The following is a 19,617-nucleotide window of genomic DNA, read 5'->3' on the forward strand; positions in this document are numbered from 1 at the left end:
TTTTTATTTCATTGTTTTTTATATTTCACTCACAAATGTTATATCTCCAGAAAAAGTACAGCATTTTGTTTGTGTTCAATCTTAATTCATTACAGAAAAAAACAATATATAATATGTTCTATTTTATGTAGTTCATTTCATTTCCTGTCAAAAATTCTAAATAAACTTAATGAGTGCAAAATGTCTAAAAACTGCTTGGCAGTAGATGTTTGCAGTTAGGATAGTCAGCTGGCAGGGAAAGGGTTAAAGTACCCCTGAACTGAGAAGGTGTTTGATTGTTGTGGGTGCCATTATGTAAATATAGCTGTGAAATACATTCACCTAAAGGATTATTAGGCACACCATACTAATACAGTGTTTGACCCCCTTTCACCTTCATTGTAGTGGCATTGATTCAACAAGGTGCTGAAAGCATTCTTTAGAAATGTTGGCCCATATTGATAGGATAGCATCTTGCAGTTAACCCCCTTGGCGGTATGAAAAATACCGCCAGGAGGAAGCGCAGCAGTTTTAAAAAAAAATTTTTTTTTTTAATCATGTAGCGAGCCGAGGGCTCGCTACATGATAGCCGCTGCTCAGCGGCATCCCCCCGCCCGCTTCGATCGCCTTCGGCGATCACCGATCAGGAAATCCCGTTCAAAGAACGGGATTTCCTGGAGGGCTTCCCCCGTCGCCATGGCGACGGGGCGGGATGACGTCAGCGACGTCGGGACGTCATTGGGAGAGCCGATCTACCCCTCGGCGCTGCCTGGCACTGATTGGCCAGGCAGCGCTCGGGGTCTGGGGGGGGGGCCGCGCGCCGCACCGGATAGCGGCGATCGGGCGCGCGGCGGCGGCGATCGGGGTGCTGGCGCAGCTAGCAAAGTGCTAGCTGCGTCCAGCAAAAAAAAAATTATGTAAATCGGCCCAGCAGGGCCTGAGCGGCACCCTCCGGCGGCTTACCCCGTGTCACACACGGGGTTACCGCCAAGGAGGTTAATGGAGATTTGTGGGATGCACATCCAGGGCACAAAGCTCCCGTTCCATCACATCCCAAAAATGCTCTATTGGGTTGAGATCTGGTGAATGTGAGGGCCATTTTAGTACAGTGAACTCATTGTCAAGAAACCAATTTGAAATGATTCGAGCTTTGTAACATGGTGCATTATCCTGCTAGAAATAGTCATCAGAGGATGGGTACATGGTGGTCATGAAGGGATGGACATGGTCAGAAACAATGCTCAGGTAGCCCATGGTATTTAAACTATGCCCAATTGGCACTAAGGGGCCTAATGTGTGCCAACAAAACATCCCCCACACTAATACACCACCACAATCAGCCTGCACAGTAGTAACAAGGCATGATGGATCCATGTTCTCATTCTGTTTACGCCAAATTCTGACTCTATCGAGACTCATCAGCCCAGGCAACATTTCTCCAGTCTTCAACTGTCCAATTTTGGTGAGCTTGTGCAAATTGTAGCCTCTTTTTCCTATTTATAGTGGAGATGAGTGGTACCCGGTGGAGTTTTCTGCTGTTGTAGCCCATCCGCCTCAAGATCGTGCGTGTTGTGGCTTCACAAATGCTTTGCTGCATACCTCTGTTGTAATGAGTGGTTATTTCAGTCAACGTTGCTCTTCTATTAGCTTGAATCAGTCGGCCCATTCTCCTCTGACCTCTAGCATCAACAAGGCATTTTTGCCCACAGCACTGCCGCATACTGGATGTTTTTCTCTTTTCACACCATTCTTTGTAAACCCTAAAAATGTTTGTGTAAAATCCCAGTAACTGAGCAGATTGTGAAATACACAGATCAGCCCATCTGGCACCAACAACCATACCAAAATTTCTTAAATCGCCTTTCTCTCCCATTCTGACATTCATTTTGGATTCAGGAGATTGTCTTGACCAGGACCACACCCCTAAATGCATTGAAGCAACTGCCATGTGATTGGTTGATTAGATAATTGCATTAATGAGAAATTGAACAGGTGTTCCTAATAATCCTTTAGGTGAGTTTATGTCAAAGCACCATTCTCTTAGTCCCCATGGGTCCCTGTTCTAGCCAAAATCTTCAACTGACTAGAATGTTGAATATGTGCAGGGAGGAAATGGAAGTTATCCTCCTTAGGGACGTCCCCGATCACGTCCACTTCTAAAGCATAATTGTATTACCTGTTAAAAAAATCCACATCATAACTCACCTACGCCGGGCTCGCTTCACTGTCTTTTCTGCCTTGTCAGGTCTCTCATTACATCGTCGTGTCCTCTAATATCTGCCGGCATTTTAACCGCTATGGCACTGACCTGGAAGTACTTCCGGGTTACTTCCGAGTCAGCACCATAGAAGTGAAAATGCCGGCAGATTCGAAGGGGACACGGCGGCGGAACAATAGAGCTGGCAGGTCGGAAAAGTCAGCGAACAGAACCCGGAGTAGGTGAGGTATGCTGTGGAATTTTTTTCAGGCAATAAAATTACGCGGTACAGGAGTACTTTAAAGGGATGAGTGGAAAAAACATCCAGCAAGCAAGTCTCCAGCAACACAGGAAATGGAAGCTGTGCTAGTAAATGAAGTCCACCTACTGCTGATCAGTTAGCCATCAGCTGTGATGAAGGGTACCTGAACTGCCATGTGCCATAATGCCTGGTATAATTTCTTGTCAGATAGACGGGTCTAAACGATTATTTCCAATCTGATTTCTGATCGATTTTCCAATCACTTCTATACAAAAATCGATCAGAAAAATTATTGGAAATCAGATTGGACCTTTTAGAAATAATCGATTCGACCTGTCTGATGGAAAATTGCACGGTGTGTACCAGGTATAAAATAAACATGTATGTACAGTCAACACAGCAACGAACATTTGTAAAGCATTTTTCTCCTGTAGAACACAAATTGCAAAAGCTTGTCACATATCAGTGCAATAGTTGCAGTTTGTGATGTGTAAGGCCTCTTGCACACTGCATGCATTTCTTATTCCGATTCCGCTTTTTAATCGGTTTTTACCTCCGATTCCGATTTTTAATCTTTTTACTGCATACTGCGTTTTTTGATCCATTTTTCTGTTGAATGTATTCAGGGAAAATCGGAATTGAAAATCGGAAACGGAATCAGAATCAGAAAACTGATTTGCAGTGTGCAGGGAGCCTTACAGGGGAAAAAGTTATGTGATAAGACTAAACAGGTGGCTTTTCAATTTTGATTTTAGCACCTGTATTGATTGGGTGTGGGAAGGCTTTGCAAAGGGGTAGGGGCAGCAGGACTGAAGGCTCTGGCTGCAAAGATTTTGAGTTGGACTCTGGGGTGGTCAGGCTATTAGATCCTGTTGTGAGATATCTATCTATATCTATATCTATATAATATATATATATATATACACAGTGAAGGAAATAATTATTTGACCCCTCACTGATTTTGTAAGTTTGTCCAATGACAAAGAAATGAAAAGTCTCAGAACAGTATCATTTCAATGGTAGGTTTATTTTAACAGTGGCAGATAGCACATCAAAAGGAAAATCTAAAAAATAACCTTAAATAAAAGATAGCAACTGATTTGCATTTCATTGAGTGAAATAAGTTTTTGAACCCTCTAACAATAAAAGACTTAATACTTAGTGGAAAAACCCTTGTTTGAAAGCACAGAGGTCAAACGTTTCTTGTAATTGATCACCAAGTTTGCACACATTTTAGGAGGAATGTTGGTCCACTCCTCTTTGCAGATCATCTCTAAATCCCTAAGGTTTCGAGGCTGTCTCTGTGCAACTCTGAGCTTGAGCTCCCTCCATAGGTTTTCTATTGAATTAAGGTCCGGAGACTGACTAGGCCACTCCATGACCTTAATGTGCTTCTTCTTGAGCCACTCCTTTGTTGCCTTTGCTGTATGTTTTGGGTCATTGTCGTGCTGAAACACCCATCCACGACCCATTTTCAGTTTCCTGGCAGAGGGAAGGAGGTTGTCGTTCAGGATTTCACGATACATGGCTCCGTCCATTTTCCCGTTAATGCGATTATGTTGTCCTGTGCCCTTAGCAGAAAAACACCCCCAAAGCAAAATGTTTCCACCCCCATGCTTGGCGGTGGGGACGGTGTTTTGGGGGTCATAGGCAGCATTTTTCTTTCTCCAAACACAGCGAGTTGAGTTAATGCCAAAGAGCTCTATTTTGATCTCATCAGACCACAGCACCTTCTCCCAGTCACTCACAGAATCATTCAGGTGTTCATTGGCAAACTTTAGACGGGCCTGCACATGTGCCTTCTTGAGCAGGGGGACCTTGCGAGCCCTGCAGGATTTTAATCCATTGCGGTGTAATGTGTTTCCAATGGTTTTCTTGGTGACTGTGGTCCCTGCTAATTTGAGGTCATTCACTAACTCCTCCCGTGTAGTTCTAGGATGCTTTTTCATCTTTCTCAGAACCATTGACACCCCACGAGGTGAGATCTTGCGTGGAGCCCCAGGGCGAGGTCGATTGATGGGCATTTTGTGCTCCTTCCATTTTCAAACAATCGCACCAACAGTTGTCACCTTCTCTCCCAGCTTCTTGCTAATGGTTTTGTAGCCCATTCCAGCCTTGTGCAGGTCTACAATTTTGTCTCTGACATCCTTGGACAGCTCTTTGGTCTTTCCCATGTTGGAGAGTTTGGAGTCTGCTTGATTGATTGATTCTGTGGACAGGTGTCTTTTATACAGGTGAACTGGAGAAAGGGTAGGAGGCGCCCGTGGACGTGTAACTATGGTTCTTGTGATAGTTCAGACAAGGTAATTAAATTCCTACCTTGGAGTAGTACAACTCACACGTGTAGTAGTTGAAATTTCTCAAGCTTTATTGGGGCACAACTGACAACGCGTTTCGCGGCCAAGCCGCTTCCTCAGGTCTATAGGTGTGCCTAGAGTGATGCACGTCCAGGACCTGAGCGCCATATAGTGCTGCGTGTGGAGCGGCTTTATTCAGCGCCGCTCCACACGCAGCACTATATGGCGCCCAGGCTGGCTCATGCACCATTGTTTTTAATTATTGTAGTATCCCATGCAGTTTAGTTAGGAGGGGGGCAGATGAGAGGGAATATCCTGCACGCTGGTGCCCCCTGCTGGTCATATAGCCATTGTCTATATGCAACTGAAGCCCTCTCCTACTAATTGGCTGACTTGCTCAGCTTTTGCTTGATTATCACTGCAAGCTAGGTGTATTATGTGTGCACTTCTCATTGGCTTATAAGCAGCCTGCAGGCTTTATAAAGCAGCAGAGAACTGTTTGGGAGTGAGGTTCTCCAATTGTGTGTTTGGCAGGTCCTGGACGTGCATCACTCTAGGCACACCTATAGACCTGAGGAAGCGGCTTGGCCGCGAAACGCGTTGTCAGTTGTGCCCCAATAAAGCTTGAGAAATTTCAACTACTACACGTGTGAGTTGTACTACTCCAAGGTAGGAATTTAATTACCTTGTCTGAACTATCACAAGAACCATAGTTACACGTCCACGGGCGCCTCCTACCCTTTCTCCAGTTCATCTTACCCCTGTATAGGGGAGTGCACACTCGAAAGGTTTTTCCAGTGGCATATTTTCCTTTTGGAGCTGCGACCAACCCCAGTACTAGAAGCAAAGCCGAGTGAGGACGGTACTTCCTCACATGCGATCAAAAGTGGTTGCATTTGTATAGCAACCTAATTTTGTGAGTATATTTCCTCCTATTATACATATATTCTGGTGTCCTCCTGATAATACACCAGATCGGGCTCCCGGTCTCTGTGCCTTTTTTGTTTCCTACAAGAACCTTTTATACAGGTGACTAGTTCAGACAGGTGTCCTTAATGAGGGTGACTAATTGAGTAGAAGTGTCTAACCACTCTGTGGGAGCCAGAACTCTTAATGGTTGGTAGGGGTTCAAAAACTTATTTCACTCAATGAAATGCAAATCAGTTGCTATCTTTTATTTAAGGTTATTTTTTCAATTTTCCTTTTGATGTGCTATCTGTCACTGTTAAAATAAACCTACCATTGAAATGATACTGTTCTGAGACTTTTCCTTTCTTTGTCATTGGACAAACTTACAAAATCAGTGAGGGGTCAAATAATTATTTCCTCCACTGTATATATATAATTTTTATTTTTTTAAGAGGATTCTCCATCATATGGGTAGCAGGGTAGCATGTGAAGTGAAGCAAAGGGTTGGTGTTATGTGGTAATGGCAGGGTTTGCTTGGCAACAGCCTTGTGGCTGCATTCTTTACTAGCTGCAGGTGGTGCAGTCCCAATCCTACTTAGAATGCATTGTTTTTTTGTTTTTTCCCCCTCACTGTAGAGCAGGGGTGTCAAACTCAAATACAATGTGGGCCGTAATTGTACACTGGGACCTAATCGCGGGCCAACCTCAATGTCTAGTGTCCACCTTCCTCCCTTCCATGTGTCTAATGGCCTCTCTCCAACCCATATACAGTTCCCTGGTGTCTAGTGGTCCTCCCTCCCCTATACATTCCTCTGGTGTCTAGAGGCCCCTCCCCTATACACTTCCCTGGTGTATAGTGGCCCCCACCCTCCCCTATACAGTTCCTTAGTGTTCTGTGCTTTCCCCTTACCTCCTCCATGTGGCTTCCCTTGTGTTCTAGGGCTTCACCTCCAATATAGCTTCCCTGGTGGTGTAGAGTGGGCCAAACATAATGCAAAGTAGGGAAACCACTAGAGGGCCAAATGTTATGGCTCTGAGGGCCAGATTTGGCCCGTGGGCCGGAGTGTGACGTGTATGCTGTAGTGGTTATTAATTATGGTCAGTGCAGTTAAGCCTTAGAAACTCTCACTGATAACTTATCAGGGTTGTAAGACTGTTTATGGCTGAAGAAAACACATTTGAGGGCAAGAAACAATAACAAGTTCACTAGTTCCCTCTTACTGCATCAATGAAGATTTTTGTGCTTGGAGAAAGTGTTCTGTAAAAGCCAGGTCTGTGGAGTCAGAGAAATTTGGGGTAAACGGAGTCGGAGTCCGTGGTTTCATAAACTGAGGAGTTGGAGTCGGAAGATTTTTGTACCGACTCCACAGCCCTGGTAAAAGCTGGTGTACAGAACAACTTTTACTTACTGGTATGCTGGCAACTCTCAGGCCCAAGCAGTCTGTGCTTGCGCAGCATGACCGAGGTCCATCAATTGTTGTCAAACCCTTGTTGACGGGCTTGTGGGGGTCTCAGCACTGGAACGCCAAGGAGGAGGGCAACAGGGGAAGCTTCTGGAGGATCCAGAGGCTTCCCTCTTCTGAGGTCAGTACCCAAATTGGTCACTTTTTCCCCCTTCAGGTATTATTTTTTATATTTTTAGGTGCATACACAGACAAAACCACTGTTGCCCACAGGTATAGAGTGCTGTACAAACAGAAATGTGCTATACAGATGTGTTGCTAGCCTACAGTGGTCAATAGCCCTAACACTTGACAGAGCTGCTTTGAGCAGGCTTGGTAAGTTGTGGAAGAATGCGCTCTGCCAAAATCATCTGGCACTCCACATCTCCCGGTGACACATCGGGGCAGCCAAACACATGCTGGATTCTCCACAAAAGCGTTCCAACCTTGGTCAAGAGCCATCTAGCATGTGTATGATGTTTTACTGGCTCTGTCAGTCTGACAAAGGGACATATAATAGGTTCCATTTGGCCTTTTATGTTCTTTAACCATTTAAAATAAAATGATGACACACTGCAGGCTTCAAATAATATACATTCACCTCAAGCATGAGGTAATACACTGCATGCTGTGGACTAGCCAGTCGGGTTGCAAAATGTAGCATATTACCTGCTTCAGATAAATGTATTTTGTTTGCAACCAGTGAAGAGACATCTTGTTTGTTTTTCTGCAGTTCGAATGCTAGGTACACACCATACAATTTTCTGTTATGCTGGGAATACACAAGTCGATCCGGCGGCTCGATTAGCCACCGGATCGACTCTTGCCGCGTCCCTGCCTCCGTCCGGATCGATTCCTGCTTGTCCCTGCGGGCGCTTCCTTATCTTCCGCTCGATTCCCCGCTATTGTCCGCCCACGGGGATCGAGCGGGGAATCGAACCGGCGGGACATCGGACCTGTCGGAAATTATCAATCGAGCCATCAGCGACTCAATTGATAAGGGTGCATCGACCCGTGTATGCCCTAGCATTAGATTTACCTGCCAAATAGATAATTTCCAACATGTTGGAAATTATGTATCGAACCATCTATCTGCCTAGCAATTAGGCATTGTTCTACTCAGCAGGAGATAACCAGAAGACAATGCACCAGAGATAATGACCAGTCTCTAAAGGTGGGTACACACACACTACGGCAATGAACAACCGGTCCCTCAGACCCTCCCGCTGGGCGGGCGTTCCAGCGACAGTAGTGCGTGTGTACAGTCTGTCGGGCAGAATGATAAGGCTGTTTCTGAACGATCTGCTGAGCGGATTGTTCAGAAACAGCCTCATCAGTCTGCCGACAGACTACACATGCACTACTGTCGCTGGAACGCCGGGTCTAACGGACCCGTCGTTCATTGCCGTAGTGTGTGTGTGTGCGCACCTTTAAGAAAATAATCTAACAGAAAAATCTAACAGAAAATTGTATAGTGAAATCTAACAGAAAATTGTAGGGTGAAATCTAACAGAAAATTGTAGGGTGAAATCTAACAGAAAATTGTATGGTTTGTACTAGGCATAAGGTTCGTTGGCCTGTGAGACCTCTAAACTGGCTTTCAGAGATGTACCCTGTAATGGAAGTTTCCAAGTGGGCACTTGTTGTGCTATTTATATCTTGTGCACCTGTCTGTAGACCATTTCCATTGCTCACATTACTGGACAAAACAGACAAATCAATTTTGCCAAATTGGCCACTCTTTGGTCTTGCATTTTACCAATCCCATAAAAAGTTCCATGGGTTACTCTTTATTCTGGTAGTTTGTGCATGAGAAAGCCTCTGATTAGCACTCCTACAGGCTTTTTTATATTGTGTAGATCTCTCTCTACAGAGCTGGCAGATAATGTAAACGCCTCATTGACTTGTATAAACTAATGTTTCGTGGCTTCAGCTGCTGTGTGGAGATGTGATTAGTGCTTCACAACATTGTTGTTAAATTGTCTCACATCTGTTTCCTGTTCTGATTTAAGCTAGTGACAGTATGGTGTGCATTATTACAGTGTAGCATTTCAAGCCCATTGTTAAGAATTCATGGGAACCGTGTGGATCTTAGCTGTATTGTTTTTAATTTTAAATGTCATTTAAGTGACGCTACTCATTGCATACACTTTAAGGCAGATTTGTTAAAGTGGACCTGTATTAGGAAAAAAAAAAAATGAAAAGGTCCAAAGGACTCTCCGGTCTCCCTACACACCTCCGGTCCTGAGCTGGGACCCACTTCTCAATTTTCAATGTTAATGACACATATTGCTTGGGGCTTTGCTCCCCTTTGTGTACAAGCGCGGCCACACTGTACAGGCACATGGGCAGCCTGCGCAGTAGCACCGAGCTGCTTGTACACTAATTTTTTTTCTCCGTGCTACTACATGGGTCGTCTGTTTGAAGAGGAAGGGGGATTGAGACTTTTCCCTACTGATATAAGCATGTAACTTTTTTATTTTTATTTTTGTACCCTTTAGATGTGTGTTAACTCATTAGCAGCTTCAATAGAGTTATCTCGTTTGAGATAAGTGCATTGCTTTTGACCTCAGTTGGCAGAACTGGTTGTACTGTAAATTCTTGGAATGCTTTGAACTCTCTTTACTTGCAGAAAATATAGAGACTGAAAGCAGAAGTCCTCTGTTATTGTCTCACACTGCCCCCTAGTGACAAGTGGTCATACATATACATTAAAGTAGTTCTATTTAGAAGCATGGAAATGTAACAAATAAGAAAAAAATGGGCTAAAATAAATTTGCCTTGAGGCCTTGCAAGGCTTTAAATAAATTGGCTGCTAAAGAGTTAAATAGACCTGAAAATGAATCTACTTCAGCACAATTGTTTAAAGCAAACCTGAAGCCTTGAAAACAAATGTTATACTTATGTCAGTAGGGGGAAGCCTTTGGAGGCTCTAGTGGCCTTCCTGATGTCCATGACCCCTTCCGTCCTGTCCACAACCCTCTTCGTGGCCATGCTCCCTGTCCATGTACAAGAACAGCTGCACAGCGCCATCTGTGATTTAAAGTTTTTTAAAGAGGAGCTGTCAGCCATACCATCTCTGAAAAAAAAAAACACATCGAAAAGTAGATAAATACTTGCTCTACTTACATAGCATATTGCACTGTCCACGTTTTGATTTTAGTGATTTTTCTACAGTAAAAAAAAGAGAAAATCCTTCTTAGCATTTCCCATTTTAAGTGTGGCTGATGTAAAACCTGATGTAATTTCCTCCCTTACTCTCCTCTGCCTGATTGTGTATGCATAACCCGTCACTAAAGAAAGTTCATTGTCTCAGCATGAGAAATACTGGCCAATTAGAGAGGAACAAAGGTGTGGGAGGGGGAAAAAGGAGGAAAAGAGGCTTCAGCCAATCAGGCTGCATTAGTTAAAGTGGATCCGAGATGAATAACTAACTATAACAAGTAACTTGTCTATATATCTTATCTAAAGTTTAGATAGTTTACACAGCAAATCTATCTGCGAACAGCTTAAATAGAATATGATAATTTCTTCCTGTGATACAATGACAGCAGCCATGTTGTTTGTAAACATTACACAGAGGCAGGCTTATCTGCATCTTGAGCAAAAAAAAAACAAATTCCCCCCTCCTCCTCCCTCCTCCCCTCTGCCTCTGAAATCTCTGGCTAGTAATACCTCCCCCTCCTCCTGCCTAGACTGAGCTCCCATGAGCCCTTGCTACTGTCTGAAGGTGCCTTGGCTCTCTGAAAACCTATGGGTGTGGCTTGTTTAGTTTATAGGCAATTAGAGTATTAAAACAAAAACAAAAATAAAACAAAAAAGTATTTGGCTTGAGGAATGCCCTATAAACAATAGGAAAGGAACACAATTATGCAATGAGTAGAAGTTCATCTCGGATCCACTTAAGTCTGAGGGGAAAGTAGAGAAGCTTAAAAGGACAACCCAGCATGCCCTGCAACTTTCTTTGTGCGTACCAAATTTTGTGTGTACCAAATAAGAGTCAGGTAAACTGGGGAATGATCATTTATCAACAAGAAAAGTAATAGTGATTTTAACTTTTGGATTGCCTGGTTAGCACCCTTATTACTTATTTACCAGATAAAAATAAAGAATAGATTTTTGATTTTATGCTCGACAGTTACTTTTTAAGCTTATTTTTGTTTGACAATCATATACTGTGTTCATATGACGCACTTTTGGATCTTTGACTGTCCTCCCTCCTCTCTTGGCATGCAAAGACTACATTGCTTTTGGTGAGTTAAGCTGGTCACTAACGGTCCAATTTCTAGCGAAAAATCGTTCGAGCGATCAGAAATTCTGATCGGATTGGTTGTAAATAATCTTCATTGGTGGACACAATCGATTATGAACGAGTGAAAAAAATGTCGCCCGAATGAATTTTCGTCGAACGAAAATTTGGATTTTCTTGGTGGTCGTGATAGATAGGAAGCAAAGATTGGTTAGTTGATGGTGTAGTGACCGATTGTTCGTCCGATCAGAATTTCTGATCGCTCGAACGATTTTTCTCTAGAAATTGAACAGTTAGTGGCCACCTTTAGTGTGACCCAAACTGTCACTGATCCTTCAGTGGCCTTTGGGTGAAGGGCGCACGGTGCAGCATGTTATTTTCCCTGTCTTGACCTGGCTGTTGCTCATTTATGCTACAGGGGCTTGGATTTTGGCTCCATAGAAAATTGTGGTATGTGTCATGTGACTACACTGTAAGATAAAGGTAGATGAAGGTATTTACATTTAACACCACTGTTTCTTATACAGGGGATTACAGGGCTGGACAGCCATCCAGGATCTTTTGCATTGGCTCTAAAATACAGCTTTTATTTTCTCAAACATAATGAATTCAATTTAGTTTTATAAAAATAAGATATTTCTATGAATCCTGTTGTATAAAAAGTTAAAATTACCTTCCAGTCTGATTCTTTCAACTCACTCCCTGATCCACATGTCCACCGCCTTCCGACACTTAGCCCTGCCCCCTTATTGAAGAATGCCATGGCACTCCGCTATCTGAGATTGAGAAAGTGCCCAGGAAGCGTCAAAGTTCATTTTCTGCTAGGGGGCAGGGAAGATGGCAGAAATGGGGCTACGAGAGTAAGTTGGAAAAAACAGACCCGGGAGGTAATTGGAATTTTATTTTACAACAGGATTTATAGAATGTGTAATTATGACCAAATAGTCTCCTTAACCAGTGCTGCTGAAGGAGTCTCTTGGAACTGGGACAGCATAAAAAGTTAATATGTAAAAAAATTGATTCTCTAGCCATAGTATCCAGCACAGTCCAGTGGTGTTTGCAAGCTATTTCCTTCAAAGCAAATAGCCTTCTTTCTATTACACTGTGAGCTGCCAAACTCTACTGCTGGTGCTGATTGGAAATCTCAGGTTATTGCAGGGAACAATACAGGTAAATGGGATGAACTGGTACCTATCTCTTGTACATACGGGCTGTACCTACACTAGCAGTCCTGCACAAGTTCTGTAGAAGAGCTAATTATGGTCAGTTTTAAAAGTGAAAAGGGCATTTTAAAGATGAATTTCACATTAGATAAACCAAGACACCATGTCCTAGTCTAGACACATGTACAGTATATTGTAATTGCTATACTCATGAGTATATGAATAAAGAAGTATAGTAAAGAGAGCTGTCAGGCAGTTCATTAAAAGCACTGAGCAGGTTTTGTATCCTGTTTTTCAGGAACTCTTCTGCCAGGAGTTAGGATGCTGTATAAAACACCTGAGTCACTACCTGCATATACGGGTTACTCAGCCTGATTCTCCACACACACGCGCACACATGAATGCACTTGCTAGTCCCTGTAACACTGCCAGCTTCCTTAAATACCCTGGATTTCATTATCCATATTCAAAACCCATAAATACCAAGTGGATAACAATTCCTTTTGATCATGATGGGATTGCTAAGCAGGAAGTTTAGCTTGCTTATGTAATGTGCAAGTATTGCCACGCCTTGTGCTTATTTGACCAAAATCATTTATAGGAACACATACATTGACAAGACCATGAGCAATAAAGTCCAGCTACTAAAAAAAATAGTGTTGAATGAATGGTGAAGGCTGAAGCTCCATGCAGATGTTGGCTAGATGGTGTAGTGGCCGAGATTTGAACCATGTCCATAGTACATCAAAGTAAGCCGGGCAACTGTCACTCAGATATGCTTTATTCCATCTTCATGCCACACATGGTACATACATGTAGATAACACAAAGGTGCTTCAAACCTGTGTCAGGTGTTGTTACTGGGGTGTATCAGGGTCCGGGTGACCAGGGTGAGAGGACGGCACTACAGCCATTTTGCACCTGACTGGAGCTTGTTCACGTGCTTGTGTCAAGCACGTGAACAAGCGCCAGTCGGGCGCGAAACGGCTGTAGAGCCATCCTCTCACCCTTGTCACCCGGACACTGATACACCCCAGTAATCAGAATTCGTTTAACACCTGAGACAGGTTTTAAGCACCTATGTGTTATCTGCATGTATCTACCATGTGTGGCATGAAGCATATCTAAGTGACAGTTGCCCGGCTTACTTTGATGTACTATGTTCATGCCTGTTCCTTCCAAGTGATTTACACCAGTTGCACGTCCTCTGGCTTCTGCTGTATGCCCAGTACAGGTGTGATTTGAGGGCGAAGTTTGTAAGAGGCTAGTGCAGGCGGCATTTCTGCTACCCTTCGGAACATTGTACTGCGTGCCGAGTGGTCATATCTTTCTACAGTGTATTTGAACCAAGTCCTCTGACTCAGCAGACCTGGGTTCAGATCTTGGCTCTTCCTATTCAGTAAGCAGCACCTATTCAGTAAGGAGTTTCTTGAGCAAGACTCCCTAACACTGCTACTGCCTACTGAGTGCGCTCTTGTGGCTGCCTCGCAAGCGCTTTGTTTCCGACAGGAGAAAAGTGCTATACAAATATAGGAATTAATATTATTATTATATATTTCATTCTGGTGTTGGGTAATTATGACGATGGCTGTTAGCTAAATAGCCTTTTTTATGTTCATCTAAATGTTGTACAACTCCCCCATGGTGTCAAATCTTTACCTCTACCCCCAAATTATGCGGAGCTATAACTTCCTCTTCCCCCTTCTTCAATGCCCTAACCTTACTGGCCTCACCTTTTACTCCCACCCATTCAAAAGTGGAACTGAACTCTTGCACAGGACAGAAGGAAAACAGAGAGAGATGCACCCTGTATATTTGGAGAGTTTAGCCTGTCTTATTCCCCCTCATATGTGACTAATCACAACTGCAATTTGATTTCTCAGCTGTGTCAGCTGGCTGCCTCGGCAGAGCAGCTAATTTGTAAACACAGGATGCCAACTCTGTCTGCTTCAATGAAAGCAGGAAGTAGACACACTGCAGATTTATTTCAGGATTTGTATCAGCTCTAACATACATTTTTTCTTTAAAGGTTATTATGCTGTTGTCAGTTCTGTTAATTTTATCAAATCGAAGGATAATTGGTGCCTCAACATGGCCATCTGATTGATCTTTCGATTTTTGGCCGAAATACTGAAAAATCTCTGTCGCACAATCAGGTGCGCGGCACCAACGGCGTTCAGTTTTCTGATGACTGACATACCCCCGGCCGGCCCCCCTCCCCCCAATGTAAATGTGTCCCCTTGTGCCCGTGTGCAGTGTTTAATGCTCACCTGCCTGCCAGCCCGAATCCTGGCCGTATCGTCACACATGCGCCACGTGCTATACACCATCAGCGCAAATGGGAGAAGTAGAAGATGGATGGGCACAGCAGCGCGTGACCGCGGACAGGTCAAGTATAAATGCATGCAAAGGGAGGCACATTTACATTACGGAGGGGTTCCAGGGGTTCCGCCGCATTCATTGTTATACATGCGCCACGTGCTATACACCATCAGCGCAAATGGGAGAAGTAGAAGATGGATGGGCACACCAGCGCGTGACAGCGGACAGGTCAAGTATAAATGCATGCAAAGGGAGGCAGATTTACATTAAGGTGGGGTTCCAGGGGTTCCACCGCATTCATTGTTATACATGCGCCACGTGCTATACACCATCAGCGCAAATGGGAGAAGTAGAAGATGGATGGGCACACTAGCGCGTGACAGCGGACAGGTCAAGTATAAATGCATGCAAAGGGAGGCAGATTTACATTAAGGTGGGGTTCCAGGGGTTCCACCGCATTCATTGTTATACATGCGCCACGTGCTATACACCATCAGCGCAAATGGGAGAAGTAGAAGATGGATGGGCACAGCAGCGCGTGACCGCGGACAGGTCAAGTATAAATGCATGCAAAGGGAGGCACATTTACATTACGGAGGGGTTCCAGGGGTTCCGCCGCATTCATTGTTATACATGCGCCACGTGCTATACACCATCAGCGCAAATGGGAGAAGTAGAAGATGGATGGGCACACCAGCGCGTGACAGCGGACAGGTCAAGTATAAATGCATGCAAAGGGAGGCACATTTACATTACGGAGGGGTTCCAGGGGTTCCGCCGCATTCATTGTTATACATGCGCCACGTGCTATACACCATCAGCGCAAATGGGAGAAGTAGAAGATGGATGGGCACACTAGCGCGTGACAGCGGACAGGTCAAGTATAAATGCATGCAAAGGGAGGCACATTTACATTGAGGGGTTCCGCTGCATTCATTGCTCGCCCGCTGTTACCGCTGCGCACCTGATTAAGCACGTCGGCCCGGAATTTACCAGCATGTTTGTTCGATACCTGCAACCAATGGTCCAAAAATCAAGCATGCTCTTGGCACCGATTTTCATCCAATTCGATAATTATCAAATCGGATGGTGGATCGACCTCCAAGTTGAGTAATGTATGGTCACCTTAATCCTCTCCTACCCTCATCTACCTGCCACATCTTTTCTCATTGGTCGTTTGCTGTTATCTGAATGTGGACAGAGGAAGGCATGTAGGGTTGGCAGCTATGCTGTCTGCTGCTTTGTGATGTTTTTCAACCTGAATTACCTGCATGACATCATTCTTACTTTATAATCCTTTTTTATTATTTGTAAATGTCTGGAAATGAGAGATATGCAGGAGATGAGTTCCAAAGGCCAACTTTACGGACTATAGTTGAGCTACACAGACCTTGTTACCTTACAGCAAAGGGTAATTCAATTATCAATAATCTTTTGGTATATGATACTTGCTGCACTCAGCCAAGTGTGCATTTTTCTGTTCTATGGAGGCGGAAGAAGCAGGTGTTATTATGAACTCTTGCACAGGATACAAGGAAACCAGTGAGTAATGCACCTGGTGTGTTTTTAGAGAGAAGAGTCTGTCTAATTCCCCCTCATCTTCAAGCAATCACAAGTGTAATTTGATCTTTCAACTGTGTCAGCACAAACATTCGGCAGTACCAAACACAGGATGTTAACCCTTTGTCTGCTTCTATAAAATCAGGAATTAGATGCACTGCAGATTTATTGCAGTTCTGTAAGGTGTAACGAAGAAATGTTTTTTTTTTAAAGGTGGTTATACTATTGCTTATCTTTTAGAGCAGAGAGGAAATTCTGAGTTCAGGTCCATTTTAAGGTCTGGACACACTATATACAAAAGTCGCCACAAACACATGAGCAACATTGCGCAAAGTACTTTACCCCAGAGAAAAGACAAATGACCAGTCTGTCAAACAATGTTGACCACACACTGATATTCCAAATGACTAAGCAAGTCAAATTCTGCTCACGCAAGCAACATTACGCACACATTCTGTAGAACAATGTTGTTTGAACGACATTGTACGCACAAGGCCGACTGCGTGATATCTGCCCAAGAGTCTCTTCTCTTTATCAATATTGGTCGCTCATTGTTCTTTGGCTACATTTTTCTCAACAATTGCCCAATAATGGTGAAATCTGTTTTTCACCGTACATTTTAAGTGACTTTTGTATAGTGTATGTGCATCACTTTAGTAGCATCTGATTGATTCCTGGAACAGTTGAAAGTTTATTTTTGTCTGGGTTATGATTATCTGATGTAAGTATGTACGTTTAGCCAGTTGTCCACATTTAAAATGAAATGGGAAATGTTGTAGTGGACCTTCTATTCGTTGTGATTCTGTCCCGTCCTGCAATAATTTTATGTTCTTTCTATTTACAGGAGTCTCCTGAATTTGATCTTCACTTTGACAATGCCTCTGATCAGTGGGTAGCAAGTTCAGGTTCTGAAAAATTTACTTTCTTCCAAATCCTGCATCACACGTGTCAGAGATACCTATCAGACCGAAAACCTGAGTTCATCAACTGCCAGTCCAGACTCTTCGCAGGTCCGTGACATTCCAGAAACCCAATACAAATGCCGACAACTTCTATCTTTTACAGCAGCTTTATTAGGAGGCTGTGAAATGTGAAGCAAAAAGCTCAAAAACGTAGTAACTATTTGAATTTGGATTTCTTTAGTTCAGTTAACCCACCTGACAATGTAAAGGGAAAAATATACAATCGGATGTTGCCTGCATTGAAAAGGCGTTTCAGGGTCATCAGCAATGTTATGCACAGATTGTGTAGGTAAGCTCTCATACTACATGGAGGTTGTAAAATTAGCCATTCATTGGCCAATTAAAATTGGATGTGTGTACACACCCTGAAGGTAGCCGATGACCAGCTGATGTGCCCAAAGGATAGATAAAGATCCCTTCCTGATCGGAAATCTGATTAGAGAAGGAGCTATTACTGACACACACTGCTAATCAGTTTTATATAGATTTCAGCCTTTGTCCGGCCCCGTTGCCCCTGCAGAGTCCACACACACAGCAGCGTAGAGCACTCACTTTTTAGGCCAGCACATTCCTTCCAGTCTGAGTCCTTTAGTCTCCATCTCTGATGGCAGCCTGTACTCAGTGCCCCAGCGACATGTCCGTACGCACATTTCATGAACAAAGGGCCCTAGAGAGGATGAAGACGCCAAGCCCCACCCCCTTTGACCATTATTTACAGTTTGGACCAGTCCTTAATGATGATCGTTTTTATCGAGAAATGGATCAAAATTACGACCAGGCAGCCATGTTGGGGCATTGAATCTGTTGGAGAGTGATGCACCAACATAGCCGTCTGATCTTTATTTCGATTGATTTCTGAACTAAATCGAACAAAATTATGGATCATTCCGAAAGGTATCTGCACCTTAAGGCTACTTGCACATCAAGACGTTGCGTTAGGTGCCACGTTAAGGTCGCATAACGTGCACCTAACACAACGTATGGTGCTGCAAGATAGGACGGTAGAGTGAGCCGCAGTAGGCGGCTCTATCCCTATAAGGTCTCCCAGAGTGGCGCTGATTGGCCGGCGGGACCACGTGATGCGGAGCGAGACACTCCGCATCACGTGGTCCCGCCGGCCAATTAGCTGCCGCCAGTGCAGTGAATATTAAGTAGCCATGTGCGCGGCTACTGTAGCTGGCTCTCCCCGCCTCCTCTCTGCCCCCCACTGAGCATGTGCAAACAGTCTAACGCGGCTATAGCCTCTCTAACGCCGTAGCATGCTGCACTTTCGGGAGAACGTGCAGCATTACATGTAACGCAACGTGGGCTGTGTGAACAGCCCACTTGTGTTACATTGCTGTGCGTTAGGGGAGCGCACTGACGTGCGCCTGTAACGTCCCTGTGTGTAAGCAGCCTAAATGTGGCTTCTCTCCTGACCATTAGACAAGCTCTGGAGTTCAACCTGTATTACTGTTTCTATAGATTTCAGCAGGCCAAAGCTATGCATATACATGAGTAGAGGTTTTTTGTTTGACCCCCTTTCCCCCTCACCATGTAGGTAATTGAGGTTAGCTAAAGAGGATGTGAGGGGAAGTTCTTCCAGGTGGTACACAGATAATGGCATTTTTTAAGATCGAGGAAGGTATTTGATGTGCCAGGGTTTGAATGCTATCCCAGCACTGATTGAGATTCCCCCTCATTTCTGCAGTTGGGGATCACAGATATTGAGGGAAATAGTTCTGTTGTTAACACAGATTGAAATAATTCAAAACTAGCAAACCTTCCCCATGTGATCTGATGCTTAAAGGAATCGTCAGGCAAAAAAAAAAGTTTCACTTACCTGGGGCTTCTACCAGCCCCATGCAACCATCCTGTGCCCTCGTAGTCACTCACTGCTGCTCCACTCCCCCTGCCGCCAGCTAGTTTCGTTTTTGCCGACTTTGGGGTCGGCGGGCTGCATTGTGTACATTTTTACGCATTCCCGCTGGTTCAGGAACATTAGCACATACATTTTTATGCGTTAGTGGTGCAATGCGTACATTTTTACGCATTGCGCCACTAATGCGTAAAAATGTATGTGTTAATGTTCCTGCACCAGTGGGAATGCGTAAAAAGTTACGCTTGGCCACCAGCTAATGAAATTAGCTGGTGGCAGAGGGACTGGAGCAGCAGTGAGTGACTACGAGAGGAACAGGATGGCTGCATGGGGCTGGTAGAAGCCCCAGGGAAGTGAAACACTTTTTTTTGCCTGACGATTCCTTTAAAGTACATGTCAGCACTGTAGTTTGAGGCAC

At 44.1% G+C, this 19,617-nt stretch overlaps 1 protein-coding gene across 1 annotated transcript in view; it reads left to right on the top strand.

Annotated features, from left to right (window-relative positions):
• Window positions 1-19,617, top strand: part of STXBP6 (syntaxin binding protein 6) — a 133,253-nt gene that overhangs the window by 98,183 nt on the left and 15,453 nt on the right. The window contains exon 4 of the mRNA XM_068251788.1: window positions 17,224-17,389. Coding sequence (XP_068107889.1) covers window positions 17,224-17,389 — 166 coding nt within the window. The remainder of the gene's footprint in view (window positions 1-17,223; window positions 17,390-19,617) is intronic.

Source organism: Hyperolius riggenbachi, chromosome 9, assembly GCF_040937935.1.
Source record: "Hyperolius riggenbachi isolate aHypRig1 chromosome 9, aHypRig1.pri, whole genome shotgun sequence".
Lineage (NCBI taxonomy): Eukaryota > Metazoa > Chordata > Amphibia > Anura > Hyperoliidae > Hyperolius > Hyperolius riggenbachi.